Source organism: Panthera tigris, chromosome B4, assembly GCF_018350195.1.
Source record: "Panthera tigris isolate Pti1 chromosome B4, P.tigris_Pti1_mat1.1, whole genome shotgun sequence".
In the NCBI taxonomy this organism is placed as follows: domain Eukaryota; kingdom Metazoa; phylum Chordata; class Mammalia; order Carnivora; family Felidae; genus Panthera; species Panthera tigris.
In genome coordinates, this window is record NC_056666.1 from 45,496,041 (window position 1) to 45,514,367 (window position 18,327).

Genomic DNA, 18,327 nt, shown 5'->3' on the forward strand with positions numbered 1-18,327 from the left:
TTCTTTAAAGAAAAATTTCTTTAATGTTTATTTTTGAGAGAGAGAGAGGGAGACAGAGTGTGAGCAGGGGAGGGGCAAAGAGCGAGGGAGACACAGAATCCGAAGCAGGCTCCAGGCTCAGAGCTGTCAGCACAGAGCTTGAGGTGGGGCTTGAACCCATGAACCTCGAGGTCATGACCCGAGCCAAAGTTGGATGCTTAACCAACTGAGCCACCAAGGCGCCCCTAAAAGACATTTATTTTCTAAATCGAAGATGGTATATTTGACTCAATTTTATCTATGTTATCATTACATAAAGGTAAGCATTTCTAAGATTTGCCTTAGTAGAGTAATAATAATCTAGCACCTTGATATGGAAACATATCATTGCTCTTTTTTTTATTGTGGTAAAATATATGTAACAAAGTTTACTATTTTAACCATTTTAAAGTACGTGGTTCAATGACATTAAGTACATTCACATTATTGTGCAACACTTGTTATTCTGAGGGAAGACACTTCAAGAACCAGAGCTTAACTTTTACTGTGTACATATTTGATCTCCCCAACTAAACTGTATGCTCTATCTCAAAGATATTCAAATCTCCTGTAGTCTGAGCAGAGTGCCTCACAGGTGCTACTAAATACATGGTTATTTACTTATTTTTTAAAGTAAAGTTAGAAGAATAAAATATTTTTATAACACCTTATCAACAACTTTTCTGAGTGTATAAACCAATCTTTGTTTACAGAAACATGTATTTAAGTAGTTGTTGTCATAGCAGAAAACACCATTAAAACTTTTTTTTCTACTTGAGCCAAATTTTGGCTACATTTTTACATGAGCTTATGGTCATAATGTTTAACAGCTGTATAAACTCAGTTATTTAACCTAATTTTCCTATCATTAGAAATTAGATTGCTTTCAGATTCCTGCCACTGTAGAGAAAGAACAGTCTTTTTCTTTCAGTTGAATTAATTTAGAATTATCCGCAAGAAGATTATTTCTGAATCAAGGGAATGAATATTACTATGGTATTTAATGTTACCACAATATGCTTTAACAAGGGAATGTACCAATTTGTTAATGCTCTCATGAATGACTGAACGAATTTCACTACAATATTATTGTAGTGATATCTTAAAAAATTTTTTTTGCTAGGTAAATAAGTAAAAACAATAGGGAACTACCAATAGATTTGAATAAAAGAATATTCTTTTCACTGGATACATTCCCAGCAATGATACCTAAACTTGGTAGAATCTAGAATTCAGTAGATGGAGATTATAGGAGGTAGAATTAATTCATTTCGTTACTCTCTGGGGTGAAAAAAGCTACTTTATTATTAGGAAATACAGTCATTCACAAGATGAGTTCCCCTCCCCTCAAAAGGGCACTTCCTCCTTAGTCCCAAGACTAGGTTACACTTATTACCTGTCATGATGGATTCACTCTCCGAATAACCCAGAAGGCTAGGATGACGCAGATGAATGGAATAAAAGTGACTAATCAAGTTAGGAGAAAGAGCAATTTCACTGACAATTCACAGAATGCTAGACAGTTATGGAACATGTTAAGTGGCACTTGGCCTTGCACAAGAAAGTAACGTATTTACCTCCACATGATAGCTCATCCTGAAGCAGAACCAAGTGCATGGGGCAAGAGCACCTTGTAGTACCATCTCCTTTTACAAGACAAATATGTGAACAGCCACCATTATCCTGAGCACAAGGGTGCTGTCCTGAAAAAAAGAGAAAAGAAAAGAGAAAAAGGGAAAGGGAGGGAGGCAAGGAGGGAGGGAAGAGGAAAAGAGAGAAAGGAAAGGGAGGGAGGGAGGGAGGGAGGGAGGGAGGAAAGAAAGGAAGACAGTTCAGTCAAAATCTATTTATGAACTGCCAAGAAAACCAAATGTAAAATTACCTCAGATTTTAATTTCACTAGCAGTATAATTCCTCACCCTAATCCCTACAAAAAATTGCAAGAAAATTAGAGCAATTTTAAAATGCAAAATACTTGTATTTAACCACTGTCTTTAAATATTTGTATCTAAAATAAATTTGATTATTGAAACTAAAAACATTGTTAGGGAGAATGCAGAAACCTGGGTTTTTCTATTTAAAATATAAGAAGTCTTCTAAAGATTTTAACTCAGAAATTCTACCTTTATAAAAGATGATTTTACTTAAAAACTGTATTCTTTTAATGAAATATAGAAATAATAAAATACAGAAAATTAGAGTTGTTATATTAAAGAAACGTAAGTTCACATGGATTGCAACCACTCAGAGACAATAAAAACTATTTGCTTGATCAACTGCAAAAGGTAACTTGCAATGTTACAAATGTTTAATTTCCTTATATTTAGGTTAAATTAAACTAATACAAAGTTAAGCAACTTTTCAAAGTCTGTCTCACAAATTGTATTTAATAGAGTTGCTTTCAATTTTCTACTTAGCCTGTGTTAAAAGTAACTTGACATCTGTCATCAGGATACCAGCATCTAAAGTAGCCACCCATTTATCTTCTGCCTTCTCAATAACACATCACCCCGCTTTCAGTGTGTGTTGATGAGATTGAAAGTCAGCTATCTATAAATGCGAAGATGTGCTATACTATATAGATGTCTCAAGACAGACATCAGTCATACTGTGTACTAAAATGCACAACCTACATAGCACAAACTTTATTCCATGACACATTTGATAAAAATCTCACTCTCTTTAATGTTATTAGAAATTGGAAAAAAAGGGTTTTGCAATTATAAAACCATATTTAAATGTTGATTATAAAAAAAAACATTCCCCCTAAAATTCTGAAAATCTCCATTGAGATTTTCTGCAACAAAATAATCATTTGTCAACTGAATAAACAGCTTAGAAATTATTGCCTTTTTTATTTATTTAAAAATTTTTTTTTTAATGTTTATTTATTTTTGAGAGAGAGACAGAATGCAAGTGGGTTAGGGGCAGAGAGAGAGGGAGACACAGAATCTGGGTTCCAGGCTCTGTCTGAGCTGTCAGCACAGAGCCTGACGCGGGGCTCGAACTCACAAGCTGGAGATCATGACCTGAGCGGAAGTCAGATGCTCAACTGACTGAGCCACCCAGGCGCCCCTATTGCCTTTTAAAAAAATGTTTATTTTTGAGAGAAAGCGTGAGTGGGGAAGGTGCAAAGAGACGGGGACAGAGGATCCAAAGTGGGCTCTGGCTAATAGCAGAGAGCCCGATGCAGGGCTTGAACTCACAAACTGTGAGATCATGACCTGAGCCAAAGTTGGACACTCAGCCGACTGAGCCACCCAGGCACCACGAAATCATTGCCTTATTTCTATTAAGTGTTCAGCATTAAGTCACATGTCATAACTTAGAATGACAACAATTCTAATTCTCAAATACCCTGAACTTCTAAAAGTTCAGGAACAGTGACAACATAATGAAGACCTGAACAAGCAAAGGTGCTCTCCTTCTGCTATTCTCCTCTCATACTCCAGTTTGATTTGAAAGCATTGTGCTGAGAAGTTAAGGAGTTTCAATAACTCTCTCTTTTAATATTTCATTTAACATTAGCATTCCTGGTACAATCACATAAAACCCAGAGTAGTGATTGCTATGAGGGGTCTTTTGATACTAATAAGAAATTAGGGCAAGATGATGAGCCATATTAAAAAGTTTCCAGTAGGATTAAAAAAAAAATTATGGGTACTTTTCTAAGCTGACAACTGAAAAATTTACACAGGAGGAAAAAACAAACACTTGTTAATCACAGTCTTCTCTAAGTTTATTTCAAAAACTTTTGAAAATAATTTTTAGTTTGTTTTTGCTTCATAAGGTTATTCCAAGATAACTATATTCATCATTATATAATTTTTGTTTTAATTCAAACTATGGGGGCACAGGGAACAAAAGAAATATATACTTTATACCAGTATTCTTCAAGGGGCTTAAGGTGAGAAAGAAGGCATGCAAAGAAGAGTCTGCTGTATCTGGGGCAATTTTTGAAAATGAACAAAACCATTGCTTTCCCCACTCCTGTTTTATGGGGAAATGATGTTTAATTTGAAAAAGTTCCCAGATGAGTTTGATGTAAGGTTTTAAAAACACAGAGTTTAAAAATTGGCAAAATTAAAAGTGCACAAAAATCTGTTAAAAAAAAAAAAGGTAAGAAGACACAGAAGAACATCTTAATTCCATCTTAATCTCTTACAACAAATATGAATCCTGCAATTAGCAGTATGTCATCAGCACTTACTATATTCCTGTAGGTTCAGCTCCTTTACTGCATGAATGTCACTAAGCTGGGCAATTCGAGCCTGGACTTTGGTTCTACCCTCTCGACCTGTCATGTCAATTTTTTCAATCATTTGCTGCTGCTTGTCAATCCAATATAGCCAGTTTTCAAACACAGTCAGTCCCACAGGCTGCAAGATATTGGAGTCTTCTAATACTATCCGGTTGGCACCTTGGAAAGGAGAACATTCAACAGCAATGATTCATGTGGGTCAAGTCATGCATTCAATAATTACTGACTGAATACCAGTTAGATTCTAAAAGTACTGAAAAGGAAAATATGGTAAGTAAGCTCTTTACCACAAGAATTAAAAATCATTCTGAGAAGATATATATATCAGAAAACAGATTAGACACTTAAGTACAAACAAAAGCAAGTAAGTGCCCAACACACAGTAAATACTTTAGTTCATAGAAACATGGACAAAAACTTAAGAGTAGTTTTCAAACATTTTTAAAAACCAAATTCTATTCTTCAAATTAAACTTTATGAAAAGGCTTAACATATAAAACAGATAAAAATGGTACTTCTCTGGATAAAGCAGAAAAAAACAAATCAAGAGCAACAAAACCCTGAAGACCAGGATGCTTTTGATGGGGGCAAGGCATTCACAGAACAAAAAAGAATCCCTGGAAATTAAATATATGAAAGCTCGAAAAAAATCCAACAGGAGGGTTTGAAGATAAATTGGAAAAACTCTCTCAGATAAAGAGATGGAAAATAAGTGAGAAAAATACTCACAACATCTGAGGAAAAATCAAGATTCAACATCTGAGTAAAAGTTCCAGAATGAGAAAACAAATCATTAAAGAAACATTAAAAAAAAAAAAAAAAACCTTTCTAGAACTCAAGATGTAAGTTTCCAGGGGTGCCTGGGTGGCTCAGTCGGTTAAACATCCAACTTCAGATCAGGTCATGATCTCACAGTTTGAGACCCGTGTCTGGCTCTGTGCTGACAGCTCACAGCCTGGAGCCTGAAGCCTGATTCGGATTCCATATCTCCCTCTCCCTCTGCCCCTCCCCTGCTAATGCTCTGTGTCTGTCTGTCTGTCTGTCTGTCTCTCTTTCAAAAATAAACATTAAAAACAAAAAAAAGATGTTAAGTTTCCAGATACAAAGAATTCACCTAGTAACGAGTTCAATGAAAAGAAAGAAACAGAAGAGGGAAGACAGGGAGGGATCACACAAAGGCATATTATCATTAGATTCTAGAATATTTAGGAAAAAGAAAAGATGTTAAAAGTTTCTGGAGGGGAAAATAAAGGATCATATACAAATAGTTGGGAATTACAATGACATGAGATGGTTGAAGACAACAGAGTTCTGCCTTCAAAACTGGGAGATAAAAATAGTTATGAAACATGAATTCTATACATATCCAAATTATCAATCAAATGTGAGGGGAAAAAATTCAGACAAATAAATGAAAAAATTTAACCTCCTATGAACCCCTTTCAAGAAATAATAGAGGATGCATTCTACCAAGAAAAAGAAATTAGCCAGAGACATGGAATCCAGTCAGGGTTCAGCACCAAGGAGAAAGGCAGGTGCATTCCCAGGATAACAGTGAAAGGAAGTTGGCCTAAAAAAGCAAGCAAATCCAGATTGGAGCAAGATGATAAAGAAATTCAAGAGGTATGCTTTCAATTAAAAAGAAAAAAGATGGATTGCTTGATCCATCTGTATGTACTGAAATAATATTTACATTAGACAAGATTAACTTCAGGGGGGAAAAAAGCTACAGAAGGCAACACGGTTAAAGGTAATATTTTCATAGCCATAAATAACAATTAAGTATGAACTTAAAAATTACGATATAACTACCCTGGGAGGATAGGAGGAGAGTTCATATGAGTATTTTGGCCTTATATGGTTTAAGACAGCAAAATCTTTATCTTCTATTAAATAAGTCAACTTGTGATGTCTAAAATTGAAAAATGGAGAAATAGCAGCTTTAAGCAAGTTGTTTTAAAATAGATGCCTCAGAGTGGGAAGTGAGTATGTAGGAGAACAGTAGACTTATTTTCTGTTATAACTGAGTATAAGCATTTGATTTCCACAAATATTTACATGTATTACTTTGATGAGATTAAGTTAAAAATAAGAAGAAGAATGAATAAAAAGGATTAGTTGTGCAAGGATGGTTTCAAGTGGACCACTGAGAAAAAAAGAGCTGTCAACAGTGTCACTGTAGAATCCCAGACATGATAAGGACCTGATCTACTTTGATGGCAGTGATAAAAGGGGAAGTAAAACACTGGAACCAACAATGAAGATACGCTTATTTATTCAACAAACTACGCATGTACTAAATGCAATCCAGTGTAAAAGGCTCTGTGGCAAGCTCAAAATATGAAGCAAAAAGAGATCCCATGATAAAAGTGTATGATTATCTGTGAATATACAAGCAAGGAAAAAATACAACTACCAGTTTTACACTAACCTTTTTCAGAAAACAGAAAAAGAGGAAACATTTTATGAGGTCAACATAACCTTGATGGCAAAATGCCAAGTACACTATAAGAAAGGAAAATTATAGGGTAATCATTCTCATGAACACAGATACAAACCCTTAAACAAAACATTAGCAAATCAAATCCAGCAATATATAAAAAGGAAAATGTTATCATGCTGAGTTTGATTTATTCTAGAAAACTAGGAACAGAAGGAACTTTCTTAATCTGATAAAAATGTTATCTACAGAAAACCTCAGCAAACATAATACCTAATCATGAAGTATTGAATGCGTTCCTCTAAATCAAGAAAAACAAAACAAAACAAACACCCAAGGATTCTATTGTTCTATTCAACATTGTATTGGAGGTACCAGTCGGTGTTATAAGGTAACAAGGAAAAAGTACTGCAAAAGAAGAAATGAAACTTTCATTATTTGTAGACAAATGGTTCTATGACATACAAAATCATAAAGAAACCACAAATAAATGAATTTAACAAGGTCCCTGGGAATAAGCTCAATATAGCAGGAATGGGAGAAAAAGAAACTATGTCTATATTCCAGCCATAATCAGAGATTAAAATATTAAAAATTTAGAATTACCACTAGCTTTACCACTAGCATTCAAAAGCTTCAAATACCAATGAATAACTCTAGTGAAGATGGGAAAGACCTCTACGAAGAAAACTATAAAACACTGAGGGAAATTAAAGTTCTAAAAAAATGGATGGATATACCATGTTCATAGTTTGGAAGACTAATATAAAAATAATTCTCTCTAAATTGACCTATAAATTCAAAGCAAACCCAGTCAAAATTCCACTAGGTTTCTTTCATTCTTGGTGGAAACTCAGAGGTAGATTCTAGAATGTATATGGAAATGCAAAAAAAAAAAAAAAAAAAAAAAAAAGCAACAGCCATTGTGATGAAATACTAAGGACGAACATTGCCAAATAAATTTGTTTATAACATTATAATGATTAAGACAATAAAATACCACATAAGACAAATTAACCAAGGGAACATCAGAAACAAACTCACAGAAATACAGTCACTTCATTTACAACAAAGGTGACATTAGAAAATAGTGGAGAAAGTATGGTCTTTTCTAAAACTGGTGTTAAATAGTAACATGAAAAAAAAATTTTTAACCCCTACCTCACCCCATGCCCAAAAATAAATTGCCAATGGATCATAGATCTAACTAAGAAAAGTTAAACAGAAAAATTTTAGGGAGTGCCTGGGTGGCTCAGTTGGTTGAGAGTCCGACTTCGGCTCAGGTCATGATCTCACAGTTAGTGGGTTCGAGCCCCGCGTTGGGCTCTGTGCTGACAGCTCAGAGCCTGGAGCCTGTTTCAGATTCTGTATTTCCCTCTCTCTCTGCCCCTCCCCTGCTCATGTTCTGTCTGTCTCTCTCAACAATAAATAAAAGTTTAAAAAAAAAATTTTTTTTTTAATTTTTAGGAACAAAACCCATAAAATCCCTTTGTAACTTTGCAGTAGGCAAAGGTTTCTTAAACAGAACATAAAAAGTACTAATCATAAGGGGGAAAATTAGTAAACTGTACTGTACTAAAATTAAGAACTTTTTCATCTAAGGACACTATTGGAAGAGTGAAAAGGTAAATCACAAATTGGAAGATTTATGCAACATATACCCTCCTCTATAGAGAAAAGTATAAAGATATACTAAAAATTATCAAATAAGACCTAAACAAATGGAGGGATCCATCACAGTCATGGATGAAAAGACTGAATTTCTTTAATATGGCAATTCTCCTCCAATATATATGTAACTTGATAATGGATTAATAGTCTGAATAAAGAGTTTTTAAAAATCAGTGATAGAAAAAATATCAATAAATAGCAATTCACAGAAGAAAAAAAATGAATGACCAATAAATTAATATCAAACAGGGAAATGCGAATTTTGTTACTGAGATATACTTTTAAACTACTGCAATACTAAAAATTTAGAAGTCTAACAATACCAAATACTAGAGGGACAACTCACACACTTCTGGTGGGTATCTTAAATTGATATAATCATGTTGAAGAGCAATCTGGATATATCTATTCAAGGTGAATATATACATAGCACATTAAATAGTAATTCTACTACTAGGTTCAGGCCATTAGAGAAATGTTCAAATATGTGCACAAGAATATTCACTACAACATTGCTTTTAATGCTAAGAAACTGGAAATAGCAGTTGAGACAGCAGAATAGAGAAATTATAGAATGATTCATGTAATGAAATACTATTTAGCTTGAAAACAAATAACAGAGTTTTGGATCAACAGGGATCATCTCAAAACCACGATATGTCTGGAAAAAAGCAAGTTACAAAAGAATACACGATACTATTTATATTAAACTTAAAAAGTGAAACAAAAGTTCAAATATATGTGTAATGTGTATGTATGGCAAAAGACACACACACACACACACACACACACACACACACACACACACACAGAGCAAAATATGCATGACGAAGAAAAACATCAAAAGTTACCTTAAGGAAAAGAGGGAGGAGAATAGAATTGGGGATGGATATGTAAGGGCTTCAAAATTCTCCTTGAAGTATTGTCTCAAGGACAAGAAATAGTTCAAAAGCAAAAATGGCCCAAAAAACTAAGATTTAACAAAGTTGGATGATAGGAACTCATACTTTCTGTATGCTAGAACCATTTCATAATTAAGGGTAGGGAAAAAAAAGGCATTAAAAAAATGGAAGTTAAATTAATAATGATAGTGTTTTTGGATTTTTTCTTTTCTAAACTGTCTTTAATGGACATGTGTTAATTTCATAACAAAAAAAACATGATAAATGTAGAGAAAAGGAAAGAAGGCTAGTAAGACTAATAAGAGTTAAAACACTGACATAAATAACTATTATTCAAATTAGAGGTGGCATAAAAGATACAGGTGAATAGATGAGGGAAAGAATATTCCATGTGAGGTATGTGTATACATATGGATAAATGTGTGCATGACTGGAATCAGAAAAGGCATAATGGAAGGAGGCATTTGAACCTGAAAAGAGAATATTTTCTAGTTTAAGAAAGTTATAAATGTATTCAAACATATAAAATTCAAGTGATACAGAAATACTCTCAACATATTAGTATGCTAGCCTTCCAGACCTTCCTCAAGGTATATCTGCTTGCCTATTCCTTGAAGAAAATACAAACATACCCATGTGTTTCTTAATAGTATACCTACCTATTTGTATGTGTGTATAGGTACATGTGGGTATACACAGTTTAAATATTTTTAAAGAGCAATCTGCCATCAAATATAGTGTGGGCATGTACATACATATATAAAATTAATTTAACCTTAAACAAAAACATTGTCATGCAACTTAATTTCTAAAAATTATCCTTTGGGGCAGCTGGGTGGCTCAGTCAATTAAGCGTCTGATTCTTGATTACAGCTCAGGTCATGATGTCATGGTTATGGGACTGAGTCCCACATCAGGTTCTATGCTGGGCATGGAACCTGCTTAGAATCCTCATTCTCCCTCTCCCTTTGTTCCTCCCCCGGTTCTCCCATGTACACGCATATATTCTCTCAAAAAAGAAAAAAGAAAATAAAAAATTATCCTTCTATGTCAGTGCACACAGATCTACCTCATTTCTTTTGGAATGACTGTTATATTGCATACACTTGATATATCAGAATGTATTTCTCTGTGACACATTATTATAAATAATGCTGAGCAGGTACCCTTGTACAAATGGGTCATTATTTCTGTAAAGAAAAAAACTATCTAAAAGGGAAATTCAATGGTACCTGGGTGGCTCAGTCTGTTGAGCATCTGACTTCAGTTCAAGTCATGATCTCATGGGTCTGTGGGTTCAAGCCCCACATCAGGCTCTGGGCTGACAGCTCAGAGCCAGGAGCCTGCTTCAGATTGTGTCTCCCTCTCTCTTTGTCCCTCCCCTGCTCACGTGCACTCTCTCTCTCTCTCAAAAATGAATAATCAATAAAAAAAAGAAAAAAGAAATGCATTGACAAACCGCCCTCCAGAAAGGTCTTACCAATTCCACTTATACCAAAGTGCACGAGAGCATGCCATTCTCTACCATTCTGGCCAACGTTGGGTATAATAAACCTTAACATATTTTTGCCACTCTGATACATATAAATAGTTTATTATTTTAATTTCATTTACTTGATCAGTAGTGAGGGCACACAGAATATTTGGACATCAGAAACTGGGGGGGGCGGGTAGGTGAAGTAACTATGATTGCAGACAGAGGTTTGAAGACAAACGAACACCAGCAAGTGATTTAATTTGGTTAAAATACCATGAATTAAGATCATTTGAGGTTGACGATGGCTTTGTGAAAGGCAAATACCAACTTAAGTATACAACTAGTGTTCTTTCTTCAGGTTATGAGATTATCCTGAAGATTTTTTTTAGTAGCAGTGACATGATCAGATACCATGCTTCAGAAAAGTAGTTTGGGAAAAATGCATAAACTTTCTGGGGGGTGGGAGGGAATCAGCAGGGAGGAGATTTCACTGGCTACAACTCAGGCCAGAGTTCAGATAAGAACATAAACTAGAGCACAAGAATTAGGAATGGAGAAGTGATACATCAGAAATGTATTATTTATAGAGGCCAAATCAAGAAAACGGGGAAAGTATTATATAATAGAGGGATCAATCACATACGTGGTTGAAGAAACAGTGCTTCCCAACCAACCTGATACTAACCCTTTAGAAAGAAGGGGCGCCTGGGTGGCTCAGTCGGTTAAGCGTCTGACTTTGGTCAGTTCAAGCCCCGCGTTGGGCTCTGTGCCGACAGTTCAGAGCCTGGAGCCTGCTTCAGATTCTGTGTCTCCCTCTCTCTCTACCCCTCCCCCACTCATGCTCGCTCGTGCTCTCTCAAAAAATGAGTATTAAAAAAAAATTAGAAAGAACTGTAGGGGCGCCTGGGTGGCTCAGTCGGTTAAGCAGCCGACTTCGGCTCAGGTCATGATCTCGCGGTCCGTGAGTTCAAGCCCCGCGTCGGGCTCTGTGCTGACAGCTCAGAGCCTGGAGCCTGTTTCAGATTCTGTGTCTCCCTCTCTCTGACCCTCCCCCGTTCATGCTCTGTCTCTCTCTGTCTCAAAAATAAATAAACGTTAAAAAAGAAAGAAAGAACTGTAAACAAATGTCCACAAAAATAATAAAATGGAAGAAAAATATAAATTCTATTAATGAATCGTCTCAATAACTGAAATTAAAATAAGGAATTACATTTCTTGGGTACCTGAGAGATCACTGCTTTCGATTCGACGGAGATCAGAATCTGCCCAAAAGAGCTTGCCCAATCTGCTATCAAGGGCTAATGCAATTGGTTTACTTAGGCCACTGAAAAAGAGGACCTCCCGTTCTGTTCCATCCAAAGCAGCCCGTTCAATTTTGGGAGACCTTTCCTGAAGATTGGTAAAATACATATACCTGAAGAGAAAGGAGGAAACAGTAAGTTTATCAAAGTAAGAAACCATACAAAATGAGACTATTCTTAAAGATATAAGGAGTAGAATATTTTAAAATCTTATTTTTAAATGTTGTAGAATGTGTTATTTTTAAGGCCATGGGATACTTTTATTACTTTTGATAACAGTAACACAGAGTATACAGAACTTCTTGGGGAGCTAATTTTCATGAATTAATAAAATGAAATGATAGACACAGGCACACCTATGCTTTTGGAATATTACAATACAGAAATAAAAGAACAGTGATCAGAGAGACCTGGACTCAAAATTTTAAATTCCTTCTCCAATTAGTCTATTTCATAACTAAAAATAAGTCATATATGAGTTATTTCTTATATTTAAATTCTGAAGTTCATCTCTTTCCAGTAACTCTTTTGAAGTAAGCTACTTCCCCTGCTGAATTCCTTATCATTCATTCAGATGCAAAAAAGTACTATTTTACCAAATGTAAAGCTCTGTATTGAATGACAGAAAACATTAGTTCTTGTCATAAAGGAACCTAAAGTCTAGGAGAAAATATAACACCAAAAACACAATTAAGTCTGAGGTAGAGTTCTAAGCATAACTAGAGAGACAGAGATACAGAGTGCTGGGTATTTGGGAAAGGGGAAAACCACGCCAGGCTGGGGTGGGCTAGCTCAAGGAAAACTTCACTGCAGTTCAGTCTTGGAGGTATGGGCAGAAATTAGAACTAAAGCAATAGTGACAAAGGAAAGAAATTCTAGGCAGGAAAGTCAGGGAAAGCAAAAATACAAGAAAACGCAGGGGCAGGTAGATAGAGCATATCGAGTTTTTTCACTGAAGCACAGTACATTAAAGGTAAATAACTAATGAGCTGAAAAGGAAGGCTGATGAGGATCTCACATGCCAAGATATCTGAAAGCAACTTGAGTAGCATACCCTTTCTCTGGGTTTACCACAATGGCTCGAGGTCGGTCTTGCTCGCCTTTTAATACCACTCCAATTGATCTCCCATCTAATCTTGTTACGTTAATGACATTGGTGGCCTCACAAGTCCAGTAAATGTAGCGGCTATAAATATCAATGCTGAGGTCATAGGGTTGTATTTCCAGGTTCTGATTTGGAACTGAGCTCACAACCACAGTAAAACCCTAGGGAAAGAAAAAGACGCACACATAGAAAATTAGGCTCCAAGCCAGAGAGCCCTGAAGTGATCGCTCACAAAGCTTACACTTACATGGTACAAACCTGAGAAGGAACTCTCAAGTCTCACCAGACATTTCTTACTAACAGATTTTTTTTATGGGTAATGTGCTTCTTTTTTATCAGGCATTTTAAATGTTCCCTTTGGCTATTATGACATGTAGCAGAGGAGTGAGCTGAGGCCATATTAGTTGCTCTAGGAACCCAACAGTGCATTGATTCGAGTGGGAAGGTGGCAAGAGTCTCCTGTAAAGTGACTACAGCTGCAGCTAGAAACATCCCTACAAGTCCTCCAAAGCAGCGGTTCTCAACCAGGGGCATTTGGCACTGTGGGGAGACATTTCTGATTGCCACATCTATACGAGTACAACTAGCATCTAGTGGGTGGGGATGCTGTTAAACAGCTTACAATATACAGGTCATACCTCCACAACAAAAAGAATTATATAGCCTAAAAATGTCAATAGTGCTGAAGGTGTGAACCGCTTACAGAGACACAGCAATGAGGGCTAGAAACCACATCAACCAGTCATGTCCTTCTCCAATCCTCAAACCACCAAAAAAAAAAAAAAAAAAAAAAAAATGTTTTTAACAAAGCAAAGCAATAGGGAGGTTCTGTTCTAATGTTCTATATGAATAAATTATATTTCATTTGCTTGGCAACGCTGAGATAATATATTCCTTAATGAGGCTATCTCATTTATCTGCTGTGTCCTTGACTGTATAATAACAGCTATAATTTCTATTATTTATCAGTCTGTTAGTCCTGGTCTATATAGTGTAAGGTGCATCTGTAATATACCACTATTGCTAGACCTCTCAATGATCCCTCAACAGCCCCTAAATACATGATCACCTCACCCTTAGTGACATACCAAAACTTAATCCAATCTCCCTAAATTCTAATATATTCAAAATTCAACATCACTGCTGTAAGGAAGACAAATAATTATTCATAGTAATTCCCAGTCTAAAACTGCTTGGCCACAGAAAGAAAGTAAAGTAGTATGGATAACTGTGATATAAACCATGACTGGTATGTAAGCATAGATAAGATATTGATAATATTTTTATTCCCTCCCCTCCCTAGTCACCAAATAATAGCCCCCCCCATCATTAAGTTAGTGATAACATATCCTTAGGTGTTTTTAATTTTACCAAGACTGTGTTATATGTTTCTTATCCTCTAAACCTTTTAAAAATAATTAATAATAATAGAACTGTTATTTACTGAGTCTATACATACTATGTAACAGATAATGGGCTATGTGCTTTACATTGTTTTCAGCTAAAAAGTTCCTAAGAATCTTAGTGAGTGACACAGATAGATCAAAACCAAGGTCTATTTAATTTCAAAGCTTCCAACACTCCATGTAAATGAAACCATAATGGAAAAAACTAAACAAACAGACATGAGTGGCAGTAACAAAGTCATTACCAACATACGAACTAAGTTTTCCTTATACAATTTTTATTCCAACAGCATTATCAAACAATTAGGATCTTTGATAATGATCAAAGATCATTAGGAGGAAAAAAAGCTGCTAGGTCCAGAATTTCACATTCTTCTCTCTCTCTGCACGTGCGCGCACGCACACACACATACACGCACGCACACACTCAAGAATTAAGTAAAAGAGGATGGTTAGTCCAACTACATAGTAAAAAAAACAGAATTTGAACCGAGCCCTGAATTACCTGGCTGCCATCTTCTTGTGCTTTTCGGATCATGTTTTGTCGTGAGTCAATCCAATACAGTTGCTTGTCCAGTGGGTCATAGTCAATGGCCCGGACATTCCGAAGGCTGTGGATGGGAAGGATGATGTCAGGGCTCTGCTGTTCATCGATCACCATGCGGTTGATGGCACTCTTCTGACTGAAGAGTAGGAAAGTAGTTGGAGCTTAAAGAAAGAAAAGAGCAAATTTTAAACACAATTACTCTAAATCTTGTATCACTCAAAGATCTGATCAACCTGTTGTCTACATTTCATGCAAAACAGACACAGATGTTGAAGAGGTAAGACTGAGGACAAAACCGTCTGGAATGTCCCTAGAAACTCTCCTCAAGGTGACACTAATGAGCACTATGCTATCAAACCAGTTATGAATTTACCCAATGACATAGGGTATTATGTCATAACCCTAGCCTATTTTGTTCCATTTTGTCCACAGTGTCATAAAAGGAGACTTGATTTCAATAAAGCATTTGATAAAGATATTAAAATTCTCCTTGTGTGCCAAGTGAATAATCCTACTCTTCCATAAGCTATTCTGCGGGTGGCAGGAAACCTGGGTTTCCATAGGTCAAAGCAGAAATTCCAAGAAAGGTTTTAGTATCAGCTCTCTCATTATCTACTCACTTGATCATAACTAAGTCACTGAACCTCTCTGGGTCAAAGTTTGCTCAACTCTAAAATAAGGTTACAGCTATTTTGTCCTGTTCATTGAGTTCCTGTAAGAATTTTACAACATATATGAAGATACTTCAAGAATTAAGGGTGCTGGGTGACTCAGTTGGTTAAGCCTCCTATTCTTGATTTTGGCTCAGGTCATGATTTCACAGTTCGTGAGTTTGAGTCCCGCATCGAGCTCTGCACTGTGAGTGTGGAGCCCACTTGGGATTCTCTCAGGGCGCCTGGGTGGCTCAGTTGGTTGAGAGTCTGGCTTAGGCTCGGGTCATGATCTCAGTTCCCGGGTTCAAGCCCTACATCAGGCTCTGTGCTGACAGCTCAGGGCCTGGAGCCTGGCTTTGGATTCTGTGTGTCTCCCTCTCTCTCTGACCTTCCCCCACATTCGCTCTGGCTCTCTCAAAAATAAACAAACATTAAAAGAAATGTAAGGGGGGGCGCCTGCGTGGCTCAGTCAGTTGGGCTTCCGACTTCAGTTCAGGTCATGATCTCGCGGTTCATGAGTTTGAGTCCCACAGGGGGCTCTGTGCTGACAGCTCAGAGCCTGGAGCCTGCTCCAGATTCTGTGTCTCCCTCTCTGTCTGCCCCTTTCCTGCTCACATTCTGTCTGTTTCTCTCTCAAAAATAAATAAACATTGGGGAGCCTGGGTGGCTCAATCAGTTGAGTGTTTGATTTCAGCTCAGGTCATGATCTCACAGTTCGTGGGTTCGAGCCCCACATTGGGTTCTGTGCTGACAGCTCGGAGCCTGAAGGCTGCTTCAGATTCTGTGTCTGCCTCTCTCCTTGCCTTTTCCTTGTTCATGCTCTCTCTCTCTCAAAAATAAACATTAAAACAAAATAATAAAAATAAATTTAAAAAATAAACATTAAAAAATGTAATAATGCATTATTGTCAATTATACCTCAATAAAAAAGTGTAAAGTATTATATAAATGTAAAGTAAAAATAACTACTGTTCATTATATCAGTAGTAGCAGTAATAAAGTTAGTATTAATAGAAATTAAATCCTCATGGATTGCAGTTACAGGTTTTATTTTGCATTGTGTGGATGATAATTGCAAGGAAAGCCAGTAAAAATGTCTCTCTCTTGCTCTCTTACACACACATGCACACACAAAACTAGTAATAACAAATGCTTTATACTCATTATCTCTATCTTCACAAAAAACCTTGTATTTATATTTTTACCAAAAAAATATATTAATCTGATATTAAGTTGATGTCCTAAATTTATGAAATGGGGAAATGCAACAGAGACTAACCCTCGGGACTAAGACACTGATTACTATGCAGGAAAACATCTAGAAAACAACAGCATTTGGGGCGTCTGGGTGGCTCAGTTGGTTAAGTGTCCAACTCTTGATAACAGCATAATGGCTCAGGTCATGATCTCATGGTTGAGATCAAGCTCCACTTGGGATTCTCTCTCTCCCGCTCTCTCTGCCCCTCCCCTGCATATTCTCTCACTTACAAAAAAAAGAAAAAGAAAAGTAAAGAAACAGCATTTCACAGTGCTACCAACAACTTCAAAGTCTACTAAGTATTTTGAAAATCTTCATTAAACCATATATAAAGGGGCGCCTGGGTGGCTCAGTCGGTTAAGCGGCCGATTGGGCTCAGGTCATGATTTCGCGGTCCGTGAGTTCGAGCCCCGCGTCGGGCTCTGTGCTGACAGCTCAGAGCTTGGAGCCTGTTTCAGATTCTGTGTCTCCCTCTCTCTGACCCTCCCCCGTTCATGCTCTGTCTTTCTCTGTCTCAAAAATAAATAAACGTTAAAAAAATTAAAAAAAAAAAAACGTATATAAAAATTCCACAATTATACTCCAGTCTCTTGGTATTCAGTCATCACCTAAATCCAGTAGAATTTTGTGCTTTTCGTGGACATAAACATAAATGGCCAATCTAGAAGTCCTTGCTTAGGAGGACCTAAGCCCCATTCTTCACGATTCCATCAAGTGTGGTTCCCTGGTTTACTTTACATTTATACCCAAAAGTACATTGGCTTAATTTGAGTTTCCCAAAGAAACTCATTGCTACTCATAAAGAAACCTGGTATTTACAACACTGAAATTCTTTTTTTTTTTTTTTTTTTTAATGAAACATAGTTGACACACAATGCTACATTCACAACACTGAAATTCTGCTTTGTGTAAATTCTTCACCAGCTAGAAGCCCATACCTAGCTTGGAAGATTTAGAAAGTCTCCCACTGGAACCCTCCATTATCTGGAGTCAACTCCATCACATACTGACTTAACAACTTTTAGCAATTTTAGTAGAACACATACACTAGGTAGTAAAAATATATGTCACAACAAGGTAGCTTTTTTTTTTTTTTTAAGAATTATTTTTTGGCAGTACTGCTTTCTTGTAACTGAAGAAAAAAGGGGTGGGAGGAGGGCTCTAAACTCTTAAGTTTCTGACAGAATAATCACCACTTATACTAAGACATACAATGAAGCTTAGACTCCAGAGTTTTAGTTGCCAACTTTTCCTGCCTGGGAAACAATCAAGTATATATTTGGCCCCT

At 36.4% G+C, this 18,327-nt stretch overlaps 1 protein-coding gene across 1 annotated transcript in view; it reads right to left on the reverse strand.

The window, feature by feature from the left end:
- Positions 1-18,327, reverse strand: part of LRP6 (LDL receptor related protein 6) — a 176,611-nt gene that overhangs the window by 16,117 nt on the left and 142,167 nt on the right. The window contains exons 13-17 of the mRNA XM_007076312.3: positions 15,087-15,289; positions 13,125-13,336; positions 11,993-12,183; positions 4,229-4,438; positions 1,596-1,721 (exon numbers count right to left, since the gene is read on the reverse strand). Of these exons, the coding sequence (XP_007076374.2) occupies positions 1,596-1,721; positions 4,229-4,438; positions 11,993-12,183; positions 13,125-13,336; positions 15,087-15,289 (942 nt within the window). The remainder of the gene's footprint in view (positions 1-1,595; positions 1,722-4,228; positions 4,439-11,992; positions 12,184-13,124; positions 13,337-15,086; positions 15,290-18,327) is intronic.